Source organism: Rhinolophus hipposideros, assembly GCF_964194185.1.
Source record: "Rhinolophus hipposideros genome assembly, chromosome: 8".
Lineage (NCBI taxonomy): Eukaryota > Metazoa > Chordata > Mammalia > Chiroptera > Rhinolophidae > Rhinolophus > Rhinolophus hipposideros.
Genome location: NC_138054.1, coordinates 38,089,100 through 38,101,608, shown reverse-complemented (window position 1 = coordinate 38,101,608; position 12,509 = coordinate 38,089,100). Strand labels below are relative to the sequence as shown.

Below are 12,509 nucleotides of genomic sequence, written 5' to 3'. Positions count from 1 at the left end.
CTAACATCAAGTAAAAATCTGATTCAGGAGAACCAGAAAAACTAATTTAATTCCTCCTCCTACATTCCTTAGAACTGAGTTGCAACACCTCAAACTGATGTAAAATATCCATAAATCACGATTTTTCTTATATAGGCAACTATTTTACAGCTTGTTTCAAAATTTCACTTAGTTAGATGTGGTACCCTGAAGAAGGTTCCTCAGTTCTGTGAAATAAAAATGGTGAGATCTTCAGATAGACCCACAAAAATCCTAAGTGGTTTTGAAAACAAGGCAATTATGCATGACCAAAGTACTTTAGAAACCATGAATTAGCTATCTACATGACCACACTCTACTAAAACTGCTCTCAAAGGCCATCAGTGATTTTATAGATTCACACTTTGTTAAAACTCTGCTCTTACTCTCAATTTCTATGGCTTCCAACTCTTACCCCCAAATAGGACTCACAACCATTTTTCATCTCAGTAATTTCCCTAAGTTTCAGACATTGCCTCTCAAGGTGTTTCCCCATTTATTCTACCCGCACTCTTCTCTGCCATTTAACCATCACTAATTTGCCAGAATTCACCTCAAAGATAGTTATTAACTAAGGGAATCATGAAGTCGGGAATAAAAACAAATTATATTTTCTGTATTATGTAGTAGGGTAAAGAACGACATGGAAACTCTTGTGATAGGAGAGTATTTTACCCTTGTTATTCAGTGCTCTCAAGATATTAACAAGCGCTGACGGCAAATAAAGACACTGGGATTCCTGTGATACTGTGTTACCTTTACATTGGGAGAAAAGGATTCCATTTGATAAGAGAGTGCTTCACAAAATAAAACTTTTATCTTTCCCCAACTGAGGGATAGAGAAAATCTCTATCTGCAGTATAGCACAAATATGTATACCAGACATGTTAATTATTCTGTGCCTATTAATGACACTTTCAGAACTATCAACAATTTAGTTCTTGGTAATTTTTGGAAAACCAGCAATTCTTATTCTTGACCCACTTTTATAAAGGAAGAAGATGTTGATATCAAGCCTGCAAAAAAAAGCGAGGCTCCATTTACTCATAAAGTGAATATGAAAGCAAGATTTGAACGAATGGCTAAGGCAAGAGAAGAGGAAGAACAAAGAAGAATTGAAGAACAAAAGTTACTACGCATGCAGTTTGAACAAAAGGAAATTGATGCAGCACTACAAAAGGTCAGGCTTACACATTCTTTAATTTCCAAAGATACTCTTAAAAACCATAGTTTTATATGAGGGGTAAAAAAAATTTTTAATAGCTTTCAAATCACTGAAACATTTTGTAAACATTTCATACTGTAGTTTCACTCTATCTTTTCTGTTTATGAAGGTGTTTACATAGACAAATACCACTGTTACAACAACCTACAGTATTTTCAGTACAGAATCATGCTGAACAGGCTTGTAGCCTAGGACTAAAAGGCTATTCCATACAGTCTGGATGTGTAGTAGGCTATACCACTTAACTTTGTATAAGTGCACTTTATGATGTTCACACAAAATTGCCTAACGACGCATTTCTTAGAACATACCCATCATTAAGTGGCACCTGACTGAACTTAATGCTTTTTACCTTGGGGGAAAAAAAACATTCACCTTCAAGATTCTATTACTAAACCACTGTCCTGAAAATGCTACTGGAGTATTAATGACAATTTATTTTAATATAGAAAAAAGAAGAGGAAGAAGAAGAGGGTAGCATCATGAATGGCTCCACTATTGAAGATGAAGAGCAAACCAGATCAGGAGCTCCGTGGTTTAAAAAGCCTCTGAAAAACACATCGGTTGTAGACAGTGAGCCAGTTAGATTTACTGTTAAAGTAACAGGAGAACCCAAACCAGAAATTACATGGTGGTTTGAAGGAGAAATATTGCAGGATGGAGAAGACTATCAATATATTGAAAGAGGAGAAACTTACTGCCTTTATTTACCAGAAACTTTCCCAGAAGATGAAGGAGAGTATATGTGTAAAGCAGTCAACAATAAAGGCTCTGCAGCTAGTACCTGTATTCTTACCATTGAAAGTAAGAATTAATCACTTTTAATCTAATACTTTTATTCTATTAAAACAATTTTTTTCCTTTAAAAAGAATCACTTTTCTTCTTCTCTTTTTTAGCTGACGACTACTAGCTTCCCTTCCCTCTCCCTGGAACACTCTCTCCCTCCAACTTTCTTACTACATCTTTTCTGTGGCGGGGCCAAAAAAGGAAACCAGAAGTGCTACTGTTGACTTCTTATTCCTTTCCTAACAGTCTTCAAAACACGAGCTTGTCTAAAGAATACCTTCTTCCTTTCCAATGAGCATCAGATTCATTGCCATATTATGCAATAGAAGTTAATGTGTATTTAATGGAGAAAGTAGGAAATTTACTCAATTATTATATCAGAACCTATTATAAAGGCTATGTATTTCCCGTTAAGTTTACAGCAATTATTTTTAAAAATATCATAAACAGAACACAGTATTTTGCATGAAAGAATGCCATTTATAAGCTATTTATACCTAAAATTAGTCTGAAATAGCTGAGACTTAATGAATTTGGAACCTATCAATTTCAGTGGGACTTTTTCCTAGTAGTACATCATTTTGGTCATTGTAGTTTCAGTCTTTCTAAAGCAGATAAATGAGGGAGGAAGGTGTCATTCCTTTTATGGGAAAAGGGAAGCACAGAGAAAAACAAAAAAATTAAAGATTTTAAAGAAACAACTGCCAGAAAAAACTGGATGGAAACCACTGCCTAAACAGAGTTTTGAGTGTTGAGAATAATATTAAATGTACTTTTTCAAATGTGTGTAATATATATTCAAGCTTATAAAGCAAATCTATGTTGTAACCAACCTTGCCTGAACAAATTATATTTTAACAAGAAACTATGTACTAATAGTTCATACAGGAGAAAACTTTCCACATAACTGAAGATTTCAAGATGTAAGAGGATTAGATTTAGAGGAGAAAAAATGGCACAATCTTCAATTTTTAATCTGGTATTTAAAATGAGTTTGTAAATAATTAGCTTCATGTTCTATTATCAAGTTGTTTTATATTTTAATTTTCTGGAAGACAATTTTATTTTACAATGTAAACCATAATAAAGTAACTTCTATATTAAAAAAGTCTTTCAGTATTTTAGAAAAGAGACAAAACACTCCCTTTTAATATTCATCAATGTACATTTATTTTTTATTGCAAAAACCATAATCAATACAAAATTACAGCAATAATGTACCCTTTTACATACAATGTCATTAAAGCAAACTCTAAACCACAGTTTGTAAAGTATTCAATTTACCTCAAGTCCAAGCTGCATCTCCCTAAGACACTGTTCCCATCACAGTAGCCATTTTAAGCCAATCTTCTTTTTACACACGGGTAGTTTCTGTAGAGAACACTTTTCTCAGGACGAAAATGCATCGAGCATGCATAAGAAAAAATATAGATATATGCGCAAATACATTTAAGAGTTTCTATAGGGGTATCAATGAAGAAAATAAAACCCTGGGATTTATTTGCTTCTCAGAAGCGCCAATTTAAAAATTCCCTCAGAAGTTTATACTGTGGCAAGAAAACTCAAGTGACTAAACAAAAAAATAAGGTTATTTTAAGAGTCAAAATTGTCTTTAACTAGGTACTGATAAAACACATTTTAAAACGAGGCAAAATCTCCAGAAAGTAAAAATAAGACATCCTCACTGATTAGTAATTTCTACATCCCTACTCTAGACAACAGATAACTTTGCAGATAGAACTGATTCTCCTGGCAGAGTAATCACAAATGAAATGTCATCCTTTCTGCATAAACTTCTATATCCCTCTTAAGGTACTCTACTACTCCTAACCCAAACCCGCCTTTATGAATTAACTACTACCAAGGTATTTGTCTAAGGATATAGTTTACAATGTTTATAAATAACTAGTATTAAATCACTAGTTTTAGTATTAAAACCATTTTCATTAATTAAAAATAAAAGCATACTTCTAATTTCTAAAAGAAACATCAAACCATTAAGAATTCTAAGTATCATCACACTAAGATATCTTTAAAAAAAAAAAAAAACATTGTCAAGTTTTTTAAGTGCTAAGTAAAATAAATCAGTTCAATTTCAATCTAAACATTGTTTCTACCAGTCCTAATATCCATTGCATTCAAATCAACTGGCTCACCTTTTCTGCTTTCCATTTATATCAAGGTTAAGATTAGCTCCATTTAAAAATGCTTGCAGTATCAGTGAAGGCTTATGGTAATGGAAACAAAAAATGCATGATAGAAACAATGCCCCAATATCTATTGGCATTCATCTATATTTTCTTTTATAAAAATGCAAACTACAGCTAACCAAAACTTGACAAGCTCTTAAGGTTCAAAGAGTTCCTTTATATTACCAATCTTAACATACCTATCATTGACTATTAAAACACATACACACACATAAATGTGGTGCAGTAACTCGTAACTTATGAAATTTAACAGTTCACGGAACATTTAAGAGCAAGTGAATAGCACTTTAAAATGAAAAGTGATCAAAAGCAGGTACATTACACCCTATACCATATTATGTATGGGAATACATTTCATGTTCTCAATTATGATTCGCCAATTTTACCTTCTACATTGAGCCCTTCTATGGTCCATGCTCATCGGCTCACCAATGGCATACACTCAAAGGATTCCTCTTTATGGGTAACTATCTCAGGACCTGATTTTATGAGCTATGATTTGGTGCTTGCAGCATCTTCAGCACTGTGTGTGAAAATGAAGGCAGTATTTTTGAATATTTTTTTGTTGTAGAAATAAGCAGGAGTTTTAAAAGGATCAGCACATTTTAGAAATCGAATAAACAAAACTGGTATGATGCTGCTTTAATACATTCATCTTAACTCAAAATATGTACCAGTTAAAATCTATAAGAACACACAAACATTTTAAACTGGCAAAAAAATAAAATAAATGCAGTGTCAGTTATTAAAGTATTATAAATCAGAGAAATATTGGTTGCTATTCAGATTATGAAAGGTTATTTGCTATACAGTTAACATTTCACTGATGCACATGCCTTTTATGAAAACATACTGCCAGTATTCATAATTTTTTCATTTTTCAGTGTATATAAAAGTTACAAAAACTGAATTGTCTAAGAAAAAATGTCATAATAGAACTCTCATCCATAATGTCCTTACTGAATGACTATAGCTCAAGAGTAAGAAAAAAAATAAAGACTCCATAGCTTTGGAGGGCAAAGACAACGTCCTGTCAATCTTAAACAGACTGTGAAGGCTGTTGAAGTTTCTGAACAAGTGATTTCCTAAATCTTTTTATTGTCTTTGTAATCGTCCTGTCTTAATTTTAACAATTCTTCTATATCTGGGAAAAGATTACAAAAAGTCTGGATAAAGTTCAATTACAGCAGCAATCTACTCATCATTCTTTTTTGTTTTAATAAAAAAAATAAAAAACATTACCCAGAAACGTAACCAGTTGTTTGAACAACTTACAGACTTTCCACTGAAAAGGTAGCATAAATAACAAAATACATTTTGGGGAAGCAGTAGCAGATTGCTTTTGAATACACAACCACAAAAACCTCACAGGGACAACATTAATGTACTGAAATATTTATTTATATATGTCCTTAGGTTGTGCTTACCTGTTGCTTTTTGCAGCAGAACCTAAGGTGGAAGGTCTGGGAAGGCACTGTGAAGTATAAATAATTGCACTGTTTGCAATTAATAAAGATTTTAAACTTTAAATGAATCAAAATCAACAGCCTCCAATTTGTGAGTTATGATATTGAATCCAACTGAACTATTTCTTCAATTTAATTAATAAATGCACCACTTTCCTAAAAGGTCATCTATAAAACAGTATCATGCAAAATACTGAAATTATTCATGTCAATACCCTACTCTTAAAGATAACAAACTCCTTAACTATTAAACTCCAAACTAGAACTACATATCCATATCTAAATAAGGATAAGGGAAGTCACTCTAAATTCTATAAAGCAATCAAAAACATTTCAAACTATCTACAATAAACTGTACTGCTAATTTTCTGCCCTATAAGTAATCTCAACATTCATGTCCTTGTACATCTTCCTTTATAGTATATTCAGAACAACAAATGGTGCTCCCCATCAATGAAAGTATATTTATGGTGTTAAAACAGCTACATTGCTTAATATATTTATTTGCAAACTGAAAACCACTTCTGTGTGATGAAACATTTCAAGTCTTTCATTATTTATATAAGATATGCATATTTACACTGAAAAACAATATATTTTAGGAGCACCAATGAGTAATACTATTCAACTTTGTTAATGATCAGTTTTCTTTAGCTATAGCTAAAGCATATCAAAAATACTTACCCATTAAGCTCACTTAAAAAAAAATACAGACCTATGTATTACTCTATATTAAATTAAGAAGCAGTTATGGTTTTCCAAGATATCAGCACTGTATTCCAACATAATATTCACACAAAGTATGGCATTTACATTATGTGGAACATTGACAAAAAGATACTGTTGCAGTTCATCAATTTGTCATTCTGATGTACTTACAGTGCAATGCTCCTTGAAGGAACACAATCAAGGATGATACACAGCACAGTCCTCCTCACCCCTACAGAGCTAGTTCTATACTGGCTGGATCAAACCTGCACTTCAACAGACAATGGCAAGACAGACTGTATTTGCATGTAGTCTAATATATTAAAATGCAAAGAGCCAACAAATATGCAAAGAGTAAAACAATGGATTTCAACAAAATATTAGAACTTCAGCATGAGTGTTATAGAGTAATAAAATGATTTCAAGTACATAAAAAAATTAAGTTGATTCAATGACTGGACTTGTGCATTTACAAAACAAAGCTTATCTATACTGCAAAAAAAGAAAAAGAAAAAAGCTTGAACATTTCCATACCCCAATAATGTTTCAATGGCAGATGAACTATATTTTTGCATACTATTCACTTTTCTACCCTAAATTTAGAAAGAAACATACTAATATTGTATACATTGAAAAGAGTTGCTTTACATGAAAAAACTGTTCTTATTAGACTACTCATTATTCACTATCCGAAAACTGTTTAAAATTAGTTATGCTGAAACAGTCTTGGAAATCAAGTAATTATCAAATTAAGAACAGAAAGGTTAACTGTTATAGCAGCAGTACAGGTCTGAAACAGTGGTCATGTATAAAAGGAAATTTCACTGTTAATGCAATGGAAGTATGCCAAAAGATCATTGTACACACATGCAGTTTTTAATCAAACAGAAGGAAAAAAATGAAGATATCAGGATTACTTGTGCTGAAACAGCCAAATACAATAAATGGAAAAGATCCTCCAATCTACTACTATACTGCAAGGGGGAAAAAACATGCCAGTGTTTAAAAATTCAATTAATATTTCATGGGGAAAGCTTATATATTTGTGTATATGTATCTTAATTTATCATTGCTAAGAAATTATGAATCTTTTAAATACCCACATATCCAACTTACCGACACAGGAGGTTTCATATCATTTATTGTAAAGCACAAAACAGGCATTTTAAAAGTGAAAGTATACATTGAAAAAGTACATTTATATCACAAAGCATTGACCACATAATAGTTGCAAATACATTTGCTGGAATGTGTACATCTACACTAAATACTAAAAACAAACCAATTTTCATTTCTACACAGAAATATTAACCTCCTATCAGTAGTGATAGATATTTTGTACATTTTCAAAAAAAAAAAACCAAAAAAAAAAAACCACTATTTTAAACCAAAAACAAAATTAAGATCTTCATCAAGTCGTCTGCATCCATATATTTAACAAAGGTATTTTTCCCCCACACAATGAAGCAAATACTGTATTGTCCACTTCTTATTATTGGCCCTGTGCAGAAGAGATACATAAGAAATACACAAAAAGTTAAAGAAAATCCTTTAAATGGAGCTAACTCAGGAGTGAATCCTTTAAGAAAGAAAAACTGGTTAATATAAATGATGGTGGCTTCTTGCATGATTTGCAAATCCCTGGGGGAAAAAAATTTAATTTTTAAATCAAAGGCATTATAGAAATATTCAGCACTCAGATGCCAAAAGCATAAAAAAAAAAAAAAAAACCCAAACAATACACCACAGTCCTTCATTTAGTTATACTTTGCCAGATAAAAATTAAAAAGGCAAACATAATCCCAAACAGACAAAACAGTAAACATGCAGAAAACATGACTGGAGTTTTCAACACATTAGCAAATATATTATACCTGAGGAGCTGGAGGGTGCTGTGGCATTCCCTGGGGACTTGTCTGGGCATAGTAGGCAGCTTGCTGTCTATAGTACTCAGCCCAGGCTGCGCTATAATCTGGCTGACCACCTGGAGGGGCACCAGTAGGAGCAGGAACTGCTTGACCTTTGAGAAAACAGAAACATTTTGTTGCTGTAACCACAATTAAAAGCCCCAAAGAATCTCATTTCTAATAAAGACAATACCTTGCTTCTTGTAATATTCCTCCCAAGCCTTTGAATAATCCTGTGTCTGCCCTTGTTGACCTAAAAAAAACCCCCTAAATTTTAATACAAAATTGTATCTACTTAGGTACATCTTATAAAAGACAAAAGCACAGAGGATCAGAATTGCTCCTGTTTTAAGTATTCACCAGTGTCACAAAACTACTCTGAATAATAAAAAAAAAAAGACTTTTTTTTGCCTTATACTAATCATCACTATTAATAAAAAAAAAATCTACATCGTTTTAACTAAAAAAAAAAAAAAAGGTAAAGATTTAGGTATGATGTTGATTCCATTACAGAATTTATAAACTATTAATGTTCTAAACTGAGTTTGCATTTTTATTAAAAATGCAAGAAACTCTCTTCTATCAGCAAAAGTACAGAGAAATCCCATAGAACATAAAATTCTCCTATTTTTCTGAAAAGGGTGACAGTTTATAATTTTGATCTTATGAAAAGACACAATTCAAGCAAATTTGAAGCAGGTTTCAATATTTAGGTAACTGCCAAGTATCCCAATACCAGCAGTAATAAAACCACGTAATGTCTCTTACAAACTGCACACTTGAAGGCCCACTGACTTGAGGCCAAACCTGGTTAGGAAAGCAACAATTTCCACTTCAGGTTTTCAGAAGGAATCAAATCTCATTAAGAGACACTCATTTTAGAGTTAAAAATAACAATAGAAGATGGCAGAAACAGAGAGATGCATCAAGAAAATTCCTCAAACTCAAATGCCCCTGTCGCCCCCAACCCTCCCAAACTCAAATATCCCTGTATCCCCATGAGAAAACAAAAACACTTGGTAAGTCAAATCATCAACATCTGACATTACAATCTTGAATGTATCCGAGGAAAAACTCATTCCACTCCTCCGGGCTGAGAAGTTAAATGTGATTTTGCCTGGTTGTGAGTAATGAAAGAACTCTTCCTATCTAATCTCCTTATGGCTTGGTTCTCCCCTAGCCTCTTGTTCCTCTCTGCCCCTTTCAAATATGGCCTTAACTTGCTCCCTTTATTCTTTTCCTCAGTTCAAAAACTGTTTTTACGCCAGATAATTTAGTTTATACTTTAGAACAGGGGTGTCCAAACTGCGGCCTGCGGGCCAACTGTGACCCATGATCCATTGTTAATTGGCCCACAGCAAATTCCAAAAATATATTTAGTTTACTTTAATAAACCAGGTGAGGCAATACGTATTTCACCTCGAATGAGTGGCCTGGCTGTTTGTGTATTTTACCGCATATGGCCCTTGGTGAAAAACGTTGAAAAAAGTTTGGACACCCCTGCTTTAGAAGAACAATACCTAATATTCACATATATCAATAGCTTTACAATGTATATAATTTAATTTATTTTCATTCAAGAAGTAAGACTTGCTCTAGAGTTTGTATTATTACAACCAAGAGCCAGCCTTATTTGAATAGTTTTTCGCTATGTTATCTCTATATACACTGGCATCTTTCCTGCAACCGTTCTCCCCTCTTTTAGGCTTAAGGTACCTACCATATGCTAGAAGTTAAAGAGTCCATCATATCAGTGCTTAACATTGTAATGGCTTCCCCCAAGTCAAACTTTTTCCACTTACCCTCTTCCAAATAGGAATTGCCTGTCTTGATTCTGAAAACCTGTTTGTTCCCATTAGGGTATTTACTTATTACGTTTCCTGCCATTCCTTACATGACTTAAAATTTCCTTCTTTAACCCTCTAGAATCTCACCTTTAAGAATTTCTCTTAAATTCTTACTATTAATCCTAGAAAACTTTTGTTTTAAAACAAAACTAAGAAACTGAACCCACGTTTCAACAGAAGTTTATTCACTAATAAGCAAACAATGACAAACTTAGTGTTGGTGGGAATTATCAGTTCTTAACACGAAAAGCTGTAATTAGGCTTCAAAAGCTGGAACAGTCTGCCTCATTGATAGAGGGCACTGAATTAGGAATCAGGACATCCAGATTCCTAGGAAATCTTAGCTCTGCCACTGGAAGAGTAAAACTCAGCCTCGCCAAATAAGGGAGTTAGATTTGGAGATAAAGATCTTTGTATCCCTGATTTTATTACTCCTTTCCTTCCATTTAAAAATCTCAAAGATTGAACTGTGTTAGTTTTATGCTTTAAGGTCTCTTATTTGTGGTTAGACCAAAAAGATCTTAAGGACAAAGTTAAGCAACCAATCATTTACAAAAATAACTTCGATAGGAAAAAATAAATTGACCTTGTACCTATCATTAGACTTGACAACTTAACATAATTTCCTGTAAGATTTACATGTAAGAGGGAATCACTCAACTTTGCTCGTAAAATTAAAACTTAATCATTGTGCTACAGAAAAACACACTGAAAAGGTGAGGGGATTAAAGATGATCTTCAGTCAAGCATAGTGTTACTTAAGTTATTTCTATACCACCTTTCTCCACAAAGGATTCAAGATAGTCTAGCACACCATTTCTACAATTAGAATTTTAGTCAGCGGGGAAGAGGTAGAAAATGAAAAAGTCAAAAGAAGGATAAGGTGAAGTATCTAGGTGATTATACAGTAGTAGCCCCTTATCCGCAGTCAACTGTGGTCAGAAGTATTAAATGGAAAATTCCAGAAATAAGCAATTCATATTTTAAATTGCGTACCGTTCTGAGCAGCGTGATGAAATCTGGAGTCGTCCCACTCCATCCCACCCAGGATGTGAATTATCCCTTTGCCCAGAATATCCACACCATACATGCTACCTGCCCACTAAGTCACTTAACAGTGATGACATTGACTGTCGCAGTATTGCAAGTGCTTGTGTTCAAGTAACCCTTATTTTAACTTAGAATTGTAACTGTCCTATTTTATAATTAGTTATTGTTGTTGATGTCTTACTGTGCCTAATTTATAATTTAAAATTTATCACAGGTATGTATGCACAGGAAAAAATCAGTACTATCTCTGATTTCTGGCATCCACTGAGAGTCTTGGAATGTATTCCCTGCGGGTCAGGGGGGACACTACTGTAGTATCACACACAACAAATTTTTGCTCCAGAATTTAACCTATGACACTTAGGCTACTAACATATATAAAACTGACTCTGACAAAATATAGGTAATATTCAATGTCATGTGCCAGTTGGGAAACTTTTAGTATCTATTAGTAAGTGGTTGACAAATGGATTTAGAAAGAAAAACGTTTCCTTGTTTTGTAACCACAAATTTTAGAATTATTTGTAATGACCTTGATACATCTGAAAGTTCAGTAATTTTAGAATGCATTTTTGCTCAATTATTCTCTTCATTCCTTAAGATCTTAAAAAAAAAATCAATGAAAGAAGTCCAAAATAATAAAAAGATGGTACAAAACATGATTTTATCAAAATATTCAATCTTGTAGTGATATTTACTAAATGTTTCAATTTAATGTATAAAAAAAGAAATGTAGAAACATACCCATTTTCTTGTAGTACTCTTCCCAAGCCTTGGTATAATCAACCTGTCCAGCTGGAGCTGGATTCTGTTGATCTCCTTGTTCAATAAAAACATAAAAAAATTAGATTAAGGTTTTTAAAAGGCAATTTTGGCCCTTTCCTTCTGTTCCCTGAGTGGAGGAATTGGAAGTGGCCTGCCATGGGAGTGAGGGAAGAAGGAGGTGCTGTGTGACAGTGGCATTCCTGCTGGGGACACAGGATTTTGGGACACATAGCTGGTGGACAGAGTCAGTGGTCTGTGCATTGGGAGGAATAGTTACACTGAGCAGGTAAGTAAATCCACTTGTCAAATAAGGAAACATGCCGAGGATACCAGGGCCTTCACCAATTATATGAGTAAACATCAAAAGGGAAAAAGCAAGAAGGTAATTGCAGGTGGAATGAATATATAGTTTAAAAGAAAGTGCTTACAGAATGACAGGCATGTCAAAAGGATACGGGAGCCTTCTTGAAAATACTCCTGACTGGCCAAATCTAGGATAATCTGATCATTAAAATAAGTCTACAAT

General features: G+C 33.4%; 2 protein-coding genes across 39 annotated transcripts in view; one reads left to right on the top strand and one right to left on the bottom strand.

Annotated features, from left to right (window-relative positions):
- The window catches only part of NEXN (nexilin F-actin binding protein), a 44,863-nt gene extending 41,572 nt beyond the window's left edge, over positions 1-3,291 (top strand). For 3 of the 4 annotated variants that reach the window (XM_081056763.1, XM_081056761.1, XM_081056760.1), the window contains 3 exons: positions 1,013-1,198; positions 1,693-2,047; positions 2,141-3,291. In XM_081056763.1, coding sequence (XP_080912889.1) covers positions 1,013-1,198; positions 1,693-2,047; positions 2,141-2,154 — 555 coding nt within the window. In that variant the 3' untranslated portion in view covers positions 2,155-3,291. Of the gene's footprint in view, positions 1-1,012; positions 1,199-1,692; positions 2,108-2,140 lie in introns of those variants that run through there. The other variant, XM_081056762.1, reaches the window with a different exon arrangement.
- Positions 3,180-12,509, bottom strand: part of FUBP1 (far upstream element binding protein 1) — a 31,784-nt gene continuing 22,454 nt past the window's right edge. For 6 of the 35 annotated variants that reach the window (XM_081056727.1, XM_081056731.1, XM_081056735.1 and 3 more), the window contains 3 exons: positions 11,963-12,037; positions 8,289-8,434; positions 6,719-7,915 (listed from right to left, as the gene is read on the bottom strand). In XM_081056727.1, coding sequence (XP_080912853.1) covers positions 7,907-7,915; positions 8,289-8,434; positions 11,963-12,037 — 230 coding nt within the window. In that variant the 3' untranslated portion in view covers positions 6,719-7,906. Of the gene's footprint in view, positions 4,764-4,807; positions 8,056-8,288; positions 8,435-8,514; positions 8,575-11,962; positions 12,038-12,509 lie in introns of those variants that run through there. The other 29 variants (XM_081056753.1, XM_081056723.1, XM_081056732.1 and 26 more) reach the window with 13 other exon arrangements.